The 16,576-nt window shown below is 41.3% G+C and overlaps 1 protein-coding gene across 1 annotated transcript; it reads left to right on the plus strand.

Annotated features, from left to right (window-relative positions):
* Window positions 1-420: 420 nt before the first annotated feature.
* ppp6r2b (protein phosphatase 6, regulatory subunit 2b) lies at window positions 421-16,244 on the plus strand. The gene is made up of 25 exons (XM_086208881.1): window positions 421-774; window positions 1,888-1,988; window positions 2,099-2,256; window positions 2,360-2,458; window positions 2,725-2,911; window positions 4,558-4,695; window positions 4,781-4,846; window positions 4,940-5,052; window positions 5,132-5,245; window positions 5,417-5,537; window positions 5,986-6,147; window positions 6,432-6,665; window positions 6,786-6,850; window positions 6,925-7,040; window positions 7,168-7,253; window positions 7,334-7,411; window positions 7,499-7,596; window positions 7,736-7,793; window positions 8,039-8,160; window positions 8,280-8,452; window positions 8,545-8,701; window positions 9,574-9,653; window positions 9,819-10,029; window positions 11,141-11,287; window positions 12,351-16,244. The coding sequence occupies exons 3-25, from the start codon at window positions 2,129-2,131 to the stop codon at window positions 12,382-12,384; spliced, it is 2,787 nt and encodes a 928-aa protein (XP_086065007.1). The 5' UTR covers window positions 421-774; window positions 1,888-1,988; window positions 2,099-2,128; the 3' UTR covers window positions 12,385-16,244.
* The last annotated feature ends 332 nt before the right edge of the window (window positions 16,245-16,576 follow it).

Here is a 16,576-nt window from a genome sequence, read left to right on the forward strand (position 1 = left end):
AAACACACACACACACACACACACATCTCTTCCACAAGCTAATACATACAATTTTACAGAAGGATACTCGAAAAATTCGATAAAGATGCGGTAAAGTACAGAATGTGAAAGAATACAAGAGCCTTTGTTTTAATTGTGGATCACCTTTTCAGCTCATTACCACAAAGTGTTCCACTAAGTCTGTTGCACAATGATCTTTTTGCATGTTTTTTTTTTATTTACACATTCCTCCTTTGTTATCCAGTTTAAAAATCAACTAAATCTTGTCATTCTAAGTGTTTTTAAAATGTCTTGGTTGAAAAAAAAAGAAAAACTTAATCTCATTATTTACTGAGAAAGAAAACGCATATTTTTCCACACAAAGCACGTTTTGACGGAGAGCTGAGTGTGAATATCAGCCAGCCTGCGGATGCTGCAGTCCTGTCATTCAACACTTGACAGCAGCCAATGTTCAGGGTGACAGCACATACATGTGGTCTGATATTGTCGAACTTTTCATTACGTTTCATGTATCCGCCATTTTGATTTCCAAATATGACCGATTTTTCATTGCTTGGCTTCTCGAGAATAATTTGGACAGTGTCAACACAGGCGCTCGCCACGCCAGCCACCGTTCAACGGCATCGAGTGTAATGACATTGCAACCGGTAAAGGATACCGTTCTGCTAGCATCGCAGTCATACACCCAGCAATGGGCCTCCGGGTGACCTGACAGCCAAAGTCGCCGAGTTCCTGTACAGCTTTATGACGACTGAGGAAAATGACGGGAAAAAGGTAACCACTGCTTCTTTTAAAAATGACCTGAAGTGAATAACGAGCGAGTTTCCTCGGTGTCAGGCGGAACGAGTCCGCCACTTAGCCGCGGAGCTGTGATTAATAGCCGATTGATGCTAGCGCTTCATCTAGCATCATACATCCTTTACAACGGTTTTAAGTAGATGGGTTATGTTAGTAATAAAAGTGAGAGATGGCTAGTTAGCTGTTTAACAGACTGTGTAGTGCAGCAGGGTTAGTAAAAACCGCCGTCGTTGCTGGAGAGAGGGGTTTAAACGGGGGAACTTGAAGCGAAGTTACGACCATTTAACGGCTAAGCTAATTAACCTTAATTTACACTGGTTTAACCTGTTACAGCTGGTAGTATCAAGCAGTAATCAGCTGATATTAGTACGCCACAGAGGCCTGTCTTAAAGATGACAGTGGTTGTGTTTATTGTTGGTGGTTGTCTATTATCTGCGATTTAAAATGCCCGTCTAGCTAGCTATAGGGAAACGATGAATTCCTGAAAACACCTGTTTAAGCTTCAGTATGTTGAAGGGATGTATACTCCAGGGAGAAAATAAATCTTATGCTATCAGTTTTAACTATCATAACACCACCCTGCACATTTCCTCGTTACCCATCATGGAGGGGGTTATGTCAAGCAATATTGAATTAAATTATCTGCCAATATTAGGATGGATTGGGCTCAGGCCAGGGGTTCTATTATGAAGAAGTCCATGTGGTCAGCATTAGCTAATTCCTGTCTCAATATTGCCATCACCACCACACCCAGTCTCAGTTCTGTACTTTGTTATAATGTACAGTAGTTGTCATGCAAGCTTTGTACTCCTAACCCACACAGTGTTTTCCTGACAGACAAGTATGTTCATATTCCATACTGGTTGTAGCTCCATAGGATTTGTTTTCAGACTTTAATTTGCTGATGTAACTCTTAGGCAATTCTCAAAGCAAGCTGTAATGTTATTACAGTTTATAGATGTGCCGCACTAACTCAGTTAGCCATTCAATGCTTCCTCCTCCTCCTACTGCATGCACATGTATTTCTTGTTGCTCTGGAGTGAGTCCTTTTTTTAATGATTCTGTTGTTGTTATTTTTCTTATTGACAGGCTGAAGACATTCTCTCATGTGTTCCTGTTGGAATGAGTGAAGTGGGTGTGTTTATTGTCTTTATTGTGTGAATCTGTTCAGGCCAGGAAATATCTTTAAGGTAAGTATTGGTCCAAATTTAAGAGGATACCTTCATGTTTGTTGTGTCATGAAAATGAATTACAATTGCACAGTACTGATCACAGTTATTAATGATCTTTTGGTCAGCAGCTTAGTGTGTATGTGCTGGTGACATCCGCCATGTTTTGGAAGTTTGACTTGCACACAACTTCTCACCTGGAGGCTTTACTGGACAAGGAGGATGTCACGCTTACTGAGCTCATGGATGAGGAGGATGTGCTGCAGGAGTGCAAGGCCCAGAACAGGAGGTTTGTATTTCATTCTATAAACAGTATTAAACCTCTGGTTTCAGTCATTCCTGCTATCATGCTTGTAATCAGTGCTTGTTTTCACATCATAATGGATTTGTAGACTCCTCCTGTTCTTGTGCCAGGACCAGTGCATGCAGGAACTGGTCCATAAGATTACCACAGAGCCCCCTGCTGGTGGAGAGGAGACCAAGCGTTTCAAGTAGGTGGTGGAGTGTAGAATATGCTGATGTAGTACATTGTACTCAGAAAAAAAATGTTTTGCTGGTGCTGCACTTCATCAGCTACCAGCCATTTTGAAATTGCAAGTTTGCTAAAGATGCATTTAAAATGTCAAAATGATTACCTGCCCCGAGAAACATTTCTAGTTTCCTATAGAATACATGGTATGCTAAGGCAGGAAGTAAGAAAATGAGTTATTTCTTTGTTGATTATATTGCAAATGTGTTTTCTCTTGATTTACCACAGGTATTCAAATATAGCGTGTGAGTTATTGACATGTGATGTGGGAGTGATCAATGACAAGCTAGGTAACGAGGAGCCGCTGTTGGAAATGTTGTACGCCTTCTTGGAGCAGCCATCACCCCTTAACCCCCTCCTAGCATCTTTCTTTAGCAAGACAATTGGGAACCTCATCGCACGGAAGACTGAGCAGGTATCCCACACACACACACGCACACACACACACACACACACACACACAGGGTCAAAGTCTGAGGGGTTCTTTAAGTACCAACCTATTGATGTGCTGCCTATTTGGTATAGATTTTTACAAGGGATGTTGTATGCCATTCCACAGAGACCACCTTCTCTTTCAAATAAAAACTGCTATTACACTTTCCTTTCAATATTCTCATGCAAACAGACAATTAAATGGTTCTAAATGAATCAATCTAACTCTGTTTTAGAGACATATCTCTGTTAGCCAGACAGGAACCTCTGTTATATCTATCTGTTACCTTTGATATTGTACTTCAGTGGACAAAGTACACACGTCCGTGAGTTGGAACACAGTGCACTTGAGTAAGAGCCTAAAAATAGTGGCCCTCTCTGCTTTGTGAATCCAGAATACATTTTGAATGAGAACAGACTCCAAAAATTAAATCATCCAATTACTCTAATGACACTCAGCTATGTGTTTATCATTTAGCTTATCATCGACAGCAACATTCAGTATCATGACATCTCCAAAACGGACTTGAGTTGCCCATACTAGTATCTGTAGCTGTTTTGGGGTGGCAGAGTTAAAGCTAACTGACCCTGGGTTGATAACCCTGAACTTGACCTGGAATTGACCATCATGAGCACATGGACACATTTTAGGGTGAATATGTATAAATCTACCTGGAACAGAGGAAAAGTTAAATTTTTCCTCCACAGTGAGAGAGGTCCAGATACGGTGACAACTATTATCTAACAATTTAAGGAATTAAGGATGATCATCTGAAAGTGCAAATGCTGCTACGACCTTCGTCACTAACAAATGTAAATGCAGCATGACATTACACGCTTAACACAGACCACACAGCATGCTAACAATACCTTACCTCATGCTCTCATTGCAAAAGTAGCATTGCAGTTTGGCCACTGTTCCTCAGCCATAAGCATGTCCACATGCTGCAATTCCTCCTCTCTAGTTTAGGTTTTTCCCAGTGCATAAAGCAGTTATTCCAAAGTTTCGCTTTAATCGTTGCCTCTGATTCAGTGTGTATGCATCAGTATAGTTCCCAATAAATGTATAAGATTGCAACAAATCTGGTGTGAAGATGCTGCAGTTGGCAGTGATGGGAACAAATGCAGAATTTACCTTGAAGTTCAGCTCCAAACTCCACCAGGAAAAGAAAAACAACACTCAGTGCCTCATCATGATACTGGTGTAAAACATGGCACTCCCATAGCAAACAATGAAAAATAAACAAATAGATATGCCAGCCTCAGGAAGTAAATGCTTTGGTGGACACGGCTCCTGATTTTTGTTGACATTCTACAACATGCAACCCTGAAGCTGAATAAATATACCACGTGGATAAAGAAGAAACTGAAAAACTAAAATAAACACTCATGATTTAGATGTATTTTCATTGCCACTTCAGCGTGTCAGCGGTGAATTAAATTGGATTTGTTGCTGCATTTGATAACTTTAGCAGCACATTGCACTTTCTCAAACAGTATCGTGCTACTAATCTTCTTTTTGGAAATAATCCCATTGAACAGAGTTGATAATGAGTTTGAGACTGGATACCAGTCATTCAGTTGTGTAATTTGTGTCATGGTGTATCCACTGTTCTTTATTCTGTTAAGGTGATTAGCTTCCTGCGACGGAAGGAGGGGTTCCTGTCCTTAGTCCTTAAGCATATTGATACGTCAGCCATGATGGATGTACTCCTGCGACTTATCAGCTGTGTGGAGCCACCCCCTCTCCGACTCGAGACACTTACAGTATGAAAAAAATGAACTCGTATTTATACTTAGAGCTATCACACTTATTTGTCGGGCTGTAATCATGTGACTTTATCTTCAATAGTGGCTGAATGAAGAGAAGCTGGCCCAGAGACTCATAGAGCTCATTCATCCTGACAGAGATGAAGAGGTAGATAGATAGAATTCCTGCCAGTCACAGACTCTTCAACAATACTGGTCAATACAATACTGAATGCCCATGTTTGTGTTCACTCGGTCACAGAGGCAGTCCAATGCGTCTCAGACTTTATGTGACATCATTCGTCTAAGCAGAGACCAGGCCAATCAGCTCCAAGAGATTTCACAGCCTGACCCTTTGTTAACTGTGCTGGAATCGTAAGTTAGACAGAAAAACACACACACGTTCATACTCCCTTTATAGGATACTAAGATTATGACTGACTCTATTCCACAGGCAGGAGTGTGTGGAGCAGTTGTTGCAGAATATGTTCTCAGGGGAGAGGACTGAGAGCTGTATTGTCAATGGAATTCAAGTCCTTCTCACGTTATTGGAAATCAGGAGGCCTGTGTGAGTCACAGACCTGAAAGCCAGTGTTTACCACTTTGTCTCTATTATTTTAAATTTTTCGTCTGATGAAGAAAGTTGAAGCTCTTTTATGTGGCCATTTTTAAACATTGTATTTATCCTTGTCCTTTTTTTTTATGTTTGACTTGTGTTTTGTCTCTGTGTGGACAACAGAGTGGATGGTGTAATGGATGCTCAGGGATTTGAGAGAAGTTACACTGTTAACAGCAGCATTCTGTTGGCTATTCAGCCTCACTTGGTACACTTCCACCAGCTACTCCTGCAGCCACCCAAGGTACACAAACATCCTGCACACCAGTGGTTTTCAACATTATTTGCAGAACTTCATTGGACAGTCTTGCATCATCTTTATTTGTATACCTTTTGATTGGACCGTCAAGGAAAAGCCACTTGTGCATTACGGATCCAACAGTTCAGCGGGCCGTCTGTTCAGTGTATTGCAGGTCTTTGGCACTCAGTTTCCATTTATTTTGTACATTAAGGAGAGGAAAAACATCCCCAGCTAGTAACAGCAAAATGCAGAGAAAGACACTGAGCTTAAGTGAGTAAAGTAAATGATAGATAAATAAATAACATAACAACAGTGTACTGCATTTTTCTGCCTTTTATCCCAAAGATATCTTTTACCTCTGTTCAGATATGTTTCTGTAACAAAATTGTGTGAAACCATCAGCTTTTATTCTTCCCAATTTCCTTTATTCTGTCTATCTGTGCACGTTCAGCGAAATCCGATGCTGACTACTCTGGGTGTGTTGGAGGAACCGCTGGGGAACACACGGCTGCACGTAGCCAGGCTAGTGGCCTCTCTGCTGTACACCAGCTCTGCTAGCCATGCTGTCGTAGCACAAGAACTCTGCCGACTCAACACAATGGACCTGCTGTTGGTGAGATGAGCAGCCACACACTATATTCCTCATGGTATTATTGCATGTATTTTCCATCCAATCCATCTGCTGTTTACCAAATGTGTATTGACATCTATTCTATTTGAAATTAATTTCAACATGTTATTGTTTGAAACACATTGTTTCAATATGAAGAACTTTGTGTAATGAGCTTGAGTCCTGCCTTACACACCCATCTCAATGAATTTTCATACAGATATTGATCCGAGCTTGAGAGAATGACGTGTTAAATGTCTCTTTGGAACATGTATACCTTTTTTCAGGACTTGTTCTTCAAGTACACATGGAACAATTTCCTGCACCTCCAAGTGGAGCTTTGTGTTGCTGCTATCCTCCGGCCCTGCGCCCATGAAATGAGACTTCAGCCTGGTTTTGGGTCCCAGGAAAAATTCAAGCCTCCTCAGGATCCCTCGCAGGAACAAGCTTCAACTGAGACACAGACCCCTGAAACTTCAGTTACCCCTGAAAACTCTGCGCATAATTTAATGGTGACTCACGTAGGTGTCTCTGCATGTGTTTTTGAGCAGGAAGTGCCACATGAAGTACTAGATGAACCTCTATGGTGTCTCTGTCTGAATATGAATTGCTTGACTCTCTTTTGCCCTCCCTCACACTAGTTGTTCCAGCATTGCCATCTTGTCCAGAGGATTCTAGAGGCATGGGAAGAGAATGATAAAACACAGTAAGGAAACTAACATTATGAAAAGAGGTTGTTTTCATTCACAAGGTTTCTAAGTATGACAAATCTCTGTTTAGGTCAGAAGGTGGAATGAGAAGAGGGTACATGGGACATCTGACAAGGATTGCCAATACAGTTGTCCACAATCTTGAGAAAGGCCCTGTCCACACCCAGATTAGCAGTCTAATCACTGGTGTGTGTGGATTAATCACTGACATTCACAATCATACTTTGAAGACAGTAAGAGTAAGAGAAAAAATACCAACTAAATACCACTCTTCTTGAAATTTACTTACTATATGCTGTGTTTTTGGATGTAGAACTGCCGGAGGACTACAGAGGGCGCTGGGAAACCTTTGTGGACCAGACCCTGTCAGAGACCAATAGGAAAAACACTATAGATCTGGTAAACGCACACATCTGCAGCATTTACTCGTAAATATGCTCACATTTAAACTTGAAATGTGATTGCTGATCCTTTTTCAGGTTGGCAGTGGGAATCCCCGCCCTTCCTCAGAGGATGACATTGAAAGCCCCTTCCCCAAAGAACTGACAATACAGCAGGTGCACATGAATGAGAACATAAATGAAATAGTCAGGGCTTTTGTTATCAACTGTTGTTGCCTTATTTAATTTGCGTGTGTGTTCTAGGCATTTTCAGACTATCAGATTCAGCAAATGACGGCTAACTTTGTGGATCAGTTTGGCTTCAATGATGAGGAGTTCACTGATCATGATGACAGCATTGGGTAAGATAGCTAACTTGACTCTTTGTGTGCGTATGTGTGTGTATGTGTGTGTGCGTGCGCGTGTGTGCGTGCCCATGCGTGCGTGCATGCGTGCGATTGTAGTTGTATGCAAATTGAGGGTATGCTCTTGTTAATGCAGGGCAACCTTTGACCGGATTGCAGAGATCAATATCAACATTGATGCAGGCCAGGACAGTGTGAGTTTATTTAAATTCTTCATACAAGTTTATTCACTCTTTGGAAATGTAAATTTTTTATATCAGTAATTACCCATTTATGACTTTATGACCTTTGGAGGTGCAAAAGCATTTACATAAACTGAGAAATACACAGCCACCATGTATCATCTTTTTACAGTGTGTCTGCTTTCTGCTCTGAATAGTTGAAAAATAATTTTGCACGTGATTAAAACATATTTCATTTGTTTTATTGTTCTTTAAAGGCAATTACAGCTGTGTTCGAGGCCTGTTCCAAGGAGAGGATTCAGCCCTTTGATGATGATGAAGAGGACATCTGGGAGGACAAAGAGATCAACTATGCAACACAAACCAAGTCTCGTAACAGGTTGGCAAACAACCAGGAATACAGATGCTGTAAACATTATGGGTTTTTAATGTTTATTGTAGCATTATGCTTCCAGTTTCATGATGTATGTTCTCAGTCTCATATGCTTTGTTTTCAAGGTTTGGTGGGTCACAGGCAGCCCAGGATCCAGCAACACATAAGGCCAGTAATAGAAAAGCAAGTTCTGGCACTGAGGCCTCTGACAAAGGAGCAGACTCAGACTCTGAAGGAGAAGAACCTAAAGATGATCTGGATCCCTTCTCAAGCCACAGTCAGACAGAGGCCACACAGAGTGAGATACATTATGTCATAATGTAGTCATTGCTTTGCTGGTTTTGAGAATGTGCCTTATGTGGTATGTGCTGTGCTTTTTTTTGTACTCAGGCACTGGCTGGATAGCAGACTTTGGGGAGGTGAACTCCAAGGCTCCTGCTGCAGGAGGGGGCTTTACAGCTTGGGATAGTTCAGTCTCCCAACCAGCTGCCACCGAGGCAGAGGAGAAGGGCTGGGCTAAATTCACTGACTTCCAGCCATTCTGTTGGTAAGACTGGGTTGCCTTTAAATATTTAGAGCTTCTGTGAGGACTAGCGTAAATTAAAGCTCCTGAAAAGTTTATGGATCCACTCTGAAAAGAGATGTACGATAGACGATTTTAATCATGAAAGTAGATTTTAACTACATGTTTACTATGGCAAAAATCATACAGTATTAATACAATTACAATACCTATTGGCAAATCAAACAGAATAATGGTATTCGTTAGATTGATTTTTAAATGTGCTTATTTTGTGTTTCAGTTATTATGTGAGATTATTTTAGTTTAGTTTAAATTCCACTTTTAGGCTTAGGATCCTTTCAAGATCCACGTCAGCTACTTTACTGTATAGCAGCTATTCTTCTTGGGGTCCAAAACGGCGTGACAGTCCTTGTAGGAAATATTTGTAAAAAATAAATAAATAAAATAACATTGCAAATTTATTCAAATAAAAACTCTCAGAAAGCCAACTGACTTCAACAACATAATTTAAGAATTATGTTTGGCTTGGTGTGACACTTTTTGTTTTTTACACTCTTGCCACTGAGATATTTTTCACGTGAATATCCAGTAATTATTTTGCAATACTGGTCATAAATCCACAGTAAGACAAAGGCTGACCATAACCAAAACATGTAGGGTTAGAAAAGTGCATGTTCTTTCATGCCAGGACACAGGCTTATCTGAACTAATTTTCAGAGCATGTGATTTAAAATCTGTGTTGCATCTTTGTTCCCGTCCTGACTAATCTTTCTTACCACAGGCGATCCTTGAGACACTCTATAATGGAGAAAACAAGAAGATACAATTTAGGGACTTTAGTGCATTGTTGTACTGTATTCTCAGCAGATTTGCTTATCCATCTCATATGTCTCCAGCTCAGAAACAGGCCCCAGATGCAGCTCTCCTGTGGACTCGGAGCTCAGTGGGTCAACCGGTACCAAACCGAACCAGAACCGTAAGTTGCTTCTGCATGTGTTGTGTATTGTATGTTACCACAAAAATGAATGGAAATGTCAATGACTCACATAGTTGATCCCCCACCTATGTGATGAGTTGACATGACTGTAGAAATCAGAGGACATTCATATTGATATCAGACGATATCTTTTACTCTGTTTAGCATGTGTGTGGAGTGTGTGTGTGGCAAGGAAAGCTCCACTTGTGGCATCAGACAGCTCTTCCTCCAGCAGCTCAGACAGTGACGAGGAAGAAGGCAAGACAGAGTCTGCTTCCACAGAGAAAGTAACTACAGAGACCATCACCACAGCTGCTGGCAAGGAGAAGATCCGGCTCACCATGGATGCTAAAAACGAGAGAGCAGTCTTCACTAGGTACCATACACATGCTCACACACAAAGGAACCCCAACAGCTTCGTTTTGGCTGGTACATTCCTAGGTCTCCGTCCTTTATCCCTCCAAATATTTCCCGTGCAATTTTATTTCCTCCTCCACTATTTTCCTTCTGATATCACCCCCTCCTGTCTCTTCCAAACTGTCTCATCTCCTTTACTTCAGAGTGTTCAGACCAGCATTTAGACGGTATGTTGTGCTTGAGGTTCCTTGCTCTGGAGCGTGGAATGCTTCCCTGAAGTTGTATGACTGATCAAACAACATTCATGAGCACAGATGTGCCACATGGTTTTCTTTGCTTGTTGCCTTTGATAGGATGTTTGTAACAATCCCTTGTGTCATAATTCAGAGGATGACTAATTCATCAAAAGAATGCACTCACCCATAACCCTTGTCCTTATTTTAGTCTTATCCCAATGCACAATTAAAAAAATGTGAAAATGAAAAAACTGCACGCAGAGATTCAGTCCTGCCTTTGAGGAACACACATCAGTTACAACGTGTACTTATTAATCCAGCTATCAGTGTTGGAGTGCATGGGCTCACGTGCAATGCAAATGCTCTGTAATTCTATAGCAGCAACATTCAAATTGAGAAATAACCCAACACTCATCTGCCCTAAAGCCTACAGTGAGTCTTGTGTGTCGAGAACACTGTGTCGTGAGTCAGTGAGGGGATAGTCCCAACACATTTGTTTTCCTTTAGAGCACCAACACTAACAGTATGTTAGATGGCATGCTATTAACAAAGCACATCTACCAACCCAACAAATCTAACAGATCAATACATTTGCAAGGAGATTACTAACAGTGCAACATTAAGCATGCTGCAGTTAAACTGATCCTGTTTTGTTCACTTTTGCAAGATCATGCCCAGCTCTCTGATTTGGCCTGTCACATACATGTGTTTAAAGTATGGGAGAAGTGGCTACACAACGTTAGTGTGTGTGCTAGAAGATGATCGCCATGGACTGAGCCAAAAACAAAGCACTTTGGTATAAATTAGCAATAAGCGGCATCTACCGTTTGAGTTCAAGTGACAATCCCTTGGCCTGAAAATCCTTGGTTTGCTTAAACTGTTTGTGTTTTGCAGTGACGCAGATAAGGTGCCATTAGAGGGACTCACTGTCAAAGACAAAGGGACAGGCGATGACAAAGACAGTGAAAAGGGAAGCAAACACCCTGACCTTCCCAATCCATCTACATCAAGCCCAACCAACCAGTCAGCGGCTGTCACACAGTAAGTGTAAGGGATTCAAAGAACCTTTCAAGTGTCTGTACTCTAGAACTTTCAAACACATTCTTTCAAATACTGCATATTCGGTTTATATTAGACACCCATTTTAATAACTGTACAAGGTATCAAGAAGTCTCTTTCAGTGTTTCTAACCTGGTCTGAAGGTGATGTTCCATTCTCCTACAGTAACGTCAAGGTTTGACAACGTTAATAGTTGTCAAAGCATATTTGGAGACCTGTTGTTACATTTTATTTTTACTTCATAGTCGTCCTAGAGTGTGATGCCATCCATGATGGATTAACTAGAGGACAATGTCCCCTTGATCTACCCATCCCAGTGAGTGTGTGTTTGGGAGTGCAGCCCATTGATTTGCTAGTAGTGGACAATCTCTCCACTTAACTTGTTCAGTTGCCTATTGGCAGTCCTGCTGTTGTCCATCAATAAACCCCAAAACAATAATTGCTCATTGTCCTCTCTTGGCTTAATTGTACTGAGAGCGATGCGGTTAGTGCCCTGCTGTCATCCTCTCACTAGCATGTGTAAATGTTCAATAATTCCCACTGGCAGAGAAATCCTGATAACGCGAACCTTTTTTTCTGTTGTGAACAGCTTTAATTGTCGTTCAAATGACCCTGCAATAGACACTGGTATGAAAAAAAGCTTTCGTTCCAATCAGGATTGATAGGAACACAAAACCCAGATGAATGCGGTAATTTGTGGCCAGCTTTCGGTGCTTTCAAACTCGGAAACACATCTGACAGTACATGGAGCTCCATAATCAGCAATATACATGGAAGCGATGAAAACTTGTCGCCTCAAATTGAACCTGTCTGTGTTCAAGCAGCAACACTCTAACATTATTGAGTTGGTGTTGAGTTTGAAAAAACAGACTGTAACAAAAAAAATACAGCAGAACACCATCACGGATAGTCGGATAGTCCCTGTGCGTTGTCTGATCATATCTTTATTGTAATCATTTCATGGCACTGTCGCCTGACATACTCATGTTTTTTGTGTTCTGACATTAAACTGTTCTTTTTTAAAAATTTACTCTTATCATCACAGAGAGAAGCAGCCATCTGCCAACGGACCGGCCTAACGATGCGGTACAGGCTGACAAGCTCACGTTCATCACCTGGTCATCAACAAACAGCCATGCCTCTTTTGCTTCTTGTTAGCGGTCCTCTTCTACCCTTTTTTGTGTGTCTGCTGACAAAAGTGAATGGGACATCATCAAACAGCCCTTACCGTCTGTGTGTAAGATACCACAAACCTACACATGGGTACCAGTGATGCTTCTCCTGCACCTCTATGACATCATTCGGACTAAACCCCTTCAAAGACCCTTCCAGAGCCAAATCATTAAATACAAAAAAACCCACACCTTTTGTGTGTGTTGTGTGTGACATATTTGGCACTTTCATTTGAAAATACAGTGAAATTTGGCCTGTATTGAGACATCAAGTGTAGCCCAGGGAGATATTTTTTTTTTTAGTAGAGAATTTGATGGTTTACAACCAAATAAAGAAATCTGTCCTTAGGTAATAAGAAAGGATAAAGATAGCCAGGATGTTTGTAAAGCTAGCGCTCACTTCAGCATTTCAGTGTACATGCCAGGCAGACATTTTATAAGTGAAAACGAGTGATTGATAAACATTTTGAGCTTTTTCATAAATGCTACATCATCTGAATCATTTCTGTCCGACATTAATTTCTTTTGATAATGTCTAACATTTATGTTAATTTGGTTGTGTCCGCTTTGGAAGCATCACTTCCTCCTCAGACCTGCAACTGATTCATGTAGTTGGAGACGTGTGTTGTACCTATGTGTGTCGATTATGTGCCTGTGTGTATATGTGTGTTTGAACTCTGTCTGACATACAGAGTGCCTTCTCAGGTCAAAGGAGAGGTTTGCAGATTTAAAGGAAGCACACCTGTGTGACACACATACACACACAGTACCATACACACACGTATACACAACGATATCTAGATACACACGCAAAAAAGATTTAAAAAAACAAACACCCCAAGACACAGTGATGTGCAAACATATTCATCTCACCCATCCCCCTCAGAGCTGTTTAAATGTAATCTTGTGAAATTTGAACCTGTATTAGGTTGTGGCTAATCTTGGTAATATGTAAACGTAATATAAATGTAAACAGTATATATATGAACATTATATCTATTTTTGGAACAAATCCAATGTATGGAAAGGCGGTTGTTTTGCAGGTTGCAATGTGTGTGTTGTATGTGTGTGTTGTACTGTTGAAATGAGGCAATAATGATGTTTATGTTTCAGTTAATATCCCAGCATCAGTTCCTGTTCCTCTCGTACTGTGACATGGAGGTTTGGAAGCGTGTGTGTGTGTGTGTGTGTGTGTGTGTGTGTGTGTGTGTGAGTCAATGTTCTGCTGTATGTCCTCCATATCATTTCGCATAATTCTGGTTCATTACAGTTCAGTTCTTATTTATGTAGTTTTGGTCTTTGTTGTTATCATTGCTGGGATGTAAGAGCGTGAGTTAGGACAGAGCAGGAGGGCCAATATGATGACCAGGACGGTTCTCAGACCTCCTTTTAACCAAATTACTGATAACAGCAAAGAGTGTGTGGAGGCTTTGCTTTGATTGCCTGTCAGACTTAACTGTGATGTTGTTTTGCAGTTGCAGCCACTGAAGATCCATTTGGTCACAACAGGTTGTGAAGTTTTTTCACACCCGCCTTGTATATGCTGGTTGAATTTAACTCTGGTTTGTTTCCCTCCTCGGTGCGGTTCCTCTGACAGAGATGAGAGGTGAACTACAGAGCCAGATTAATGGGGAAGCAAGGTATGCTGAGGCCAAAAAGGAAGTCAGCCCTCGAACGATGGTGGCTGTTTTTCAACTTGGCTCGGTTGCCATTGTGGCTTCTGCTGTCAACTCAAGTGATAAACTTGCTCCTGGCCAGTTGATTTTCAGAGTTTGCGCTTGAAATCATCCTAGCGTCCCCTTTTAGAACTGAGGTTCTCTTTGGAGGGAGAGTATTTAGAGACAGAAGTCATCTGCTGGGGTTCCATGGTCACAGTAGCTCAAAGGGTTTGCATGGTACAAAGGAATACTCACTGACATGTCATACATAGAAGACGCTTTGATGAACTTGCTGTGTAGTATAGCCTCATTCTTTGATACAGAATTAATAGAACAGAGGAAAACCCTGTAGAGGAGGTGGTCTTCAACAGCTTACCACCTGACACCCTCAAAGGAAACAACCTCAAACTAACTTCACCCCCTACCACTTTGTACTGAGTGTGTGTGCAATTGGTTGTTGTCAAACTAGTGACATTCTGGTCATATCACTCCTGATTTGACTGTCAGGAATCTCAGGTTCTCTTATTTTATGGACTGTTTGATGTGCTGCTCTGATGAAGTACTCTTAGGGGAGCATACAGTGTGATTTGATAGTGACAGTTGAGTTGAGTCAGACCCTGACACATGACCCTCGCGTCCTGACGATGAAGGCTTATAATAATAGCACCACTCACATGGCCATCGTCATGCGATTTACTCCCACTCTTCACTTTCCCGGAGACCTAACAGAACTCATATCGTCACCTTCTTAAAATAATTGCCTAAGTCATTTTTTGACCATTTTTTTTGTTTGCCTAAAACAACAACTTACGATGTTTCATCTCCAGTTTTTTGTGTTTCCTGGAAAACTTGAAAAAATGACTCAGTCGATTCTTTTAAGAAGGCGACGATATTCATTTTATAAAAAAAAATACGAAGCAAATAATTTTGTTAGCGTTTGTGAGACAGGGCGCCTCTCCTATAAAACCCGGCAGGAAGTGATGAGCTTGAACGAATCTTGCACATGCTAGACGGTCATGCTTTACTTTCTCCTCATCTCTCTCTCTCTCTCTCTCTCTCTCTCTCTCTCTCTCTCTCTCTCTCAGGGCAAGAGGGGACATTTGTATGTGGAAAGATTTACATGGAGTGTTGTTTTTATGTTGAAAGCACTTTTTTGAAGAAGCACTGCTGGTTTGTATGTGATGGTGTCAGACACTATCTTTATTCCCTACTCAGAGTGGAGGATGTTTGACTTGATCGAGTGAATCATGTAGATACATTTTCTTTGATGCTTTTCTGCCAAAGTGTGTCTTCCCACCAGTGTGTAACTGGCTTTCGTAACTGTGAAGAAGCCTCCTTTTTTTTTTGCAATAGTCTGCAGGAGTCAAGTTCTCTAAAGCAGTCCTTGTTTGATCCCCCCTCGTGTTTTGTTAAAGTCATGTGACAGCAGCAAGAGAGGATGCCACATGTGACTTTGAACATTCGGCTTAAATTGCAGCCATCTTGCTTTTATCTGTTCCACAGTTGGGAACTGTTTGAAGTGGAAGCACACAAAGAGGAAGAGAAAAGGAGAGCTGTTTCATCAGGGATGGGACAGGGTCAGAATATGCCATCCCCTAAAACCTAAACACTGCATCTGACCCTTACCTGTGTGTGTGTGTGTGTGTGTGTGTGTGTGTGTGTGTGTGTGTGTGTGTAGCTGCAGGTGTGGTGAGATTTTATGCATAATGGCATGAGGAGGTACAACACAGTCATCTTTTAAGTGCCATTAAGTTTGCACATTAGCCTCGTTCACCTCATGGGTGTGTGTGCTGGACTGGTCGGTGCACAGAACTCTAAATGGGAGAAAATGGGTGTTACATTATTGTCATCCCATTGGCCTGGTACTTACACTGAGACCTTTTCAAAGATAGAATTTTCCACACATTGGAGCTTATTATATTTGTGTGTGGAGAGGATGTGGTGTGATAGAGAGCTGTGTTGTAAAAGGCCTTTTTTTTGTAAAGTGAACTGATGCTGGTGTTAATTGTTTTTCTGGATTTTTTTTCATTTAGAAAATAATGTGTCTGTTACCTGTTGTCAGTTTAGCTTGTACATTCAGATATGAACCCAATAAATATGTCAGACCAAGTCGGAGCGTGAGCCTTCATTTGTCACCGCGCATTCAACAACACACACACACACACACACACACACACACACACATGCACCACTAACCACACACACACGTGCACCACTAAACACACGCAGAAAGTGAGAACAGGACTTTTGAGGCACAAAAATATTTACCTTAGGGGCAGGTGAGCTAATGGATTATGTTGCTTCCCGGATCTTTTCTGGATGTCTCCTGCACCAGAACCTGCCTGGACAGAAATCTACTGCTGCAGGCTGAGGTGAAGGTAGTTCATATAGTGTGTGTGTGTTGGGGGGGCTCTTTTGTGGCAGTCCTCTCTATGTATTTG

This window comes from Aulostomus chinensis, chromosome 7 (genome assembly GCF_037954235.1).
Source record: "Aulostomus chinensis isolate RoL2024-O1b breed Wild chromosome 7, RoL_Achi_v1.0, whole genome shotgun sequence".
NCBI lineage: Eukaryota > Metazoa > Chordata > Actinopteri > Syngnathiformes > Aulostomidae > Aulostomus > Aulostomus chinensis.

Bases quoted from the DNA above. Each gene is read 5' to 3' on its own strand.
- ppp6r2b (XM_086208881.1), top strand. From the start codon at position 2,129: ATGTTTTGGAAGTTTGACTTGCACACAACTTCTCACCTGGAGGCTTTA. The intron at 10,030-11,140 runs GTACCATACACA...TGTGTTTTGCAG, and splicing joins GAGAGAGCAGTCTTCACTAG to TGACGCAGATAAGGTGCCAT. The intron at 11,288-12,350 runs GTAAGTGTAAGG...TTATCATCACAG, and splicing joins CAGTCAGCGGCTGTCACACA to AGAGAAGCAGCCATCTGCCA.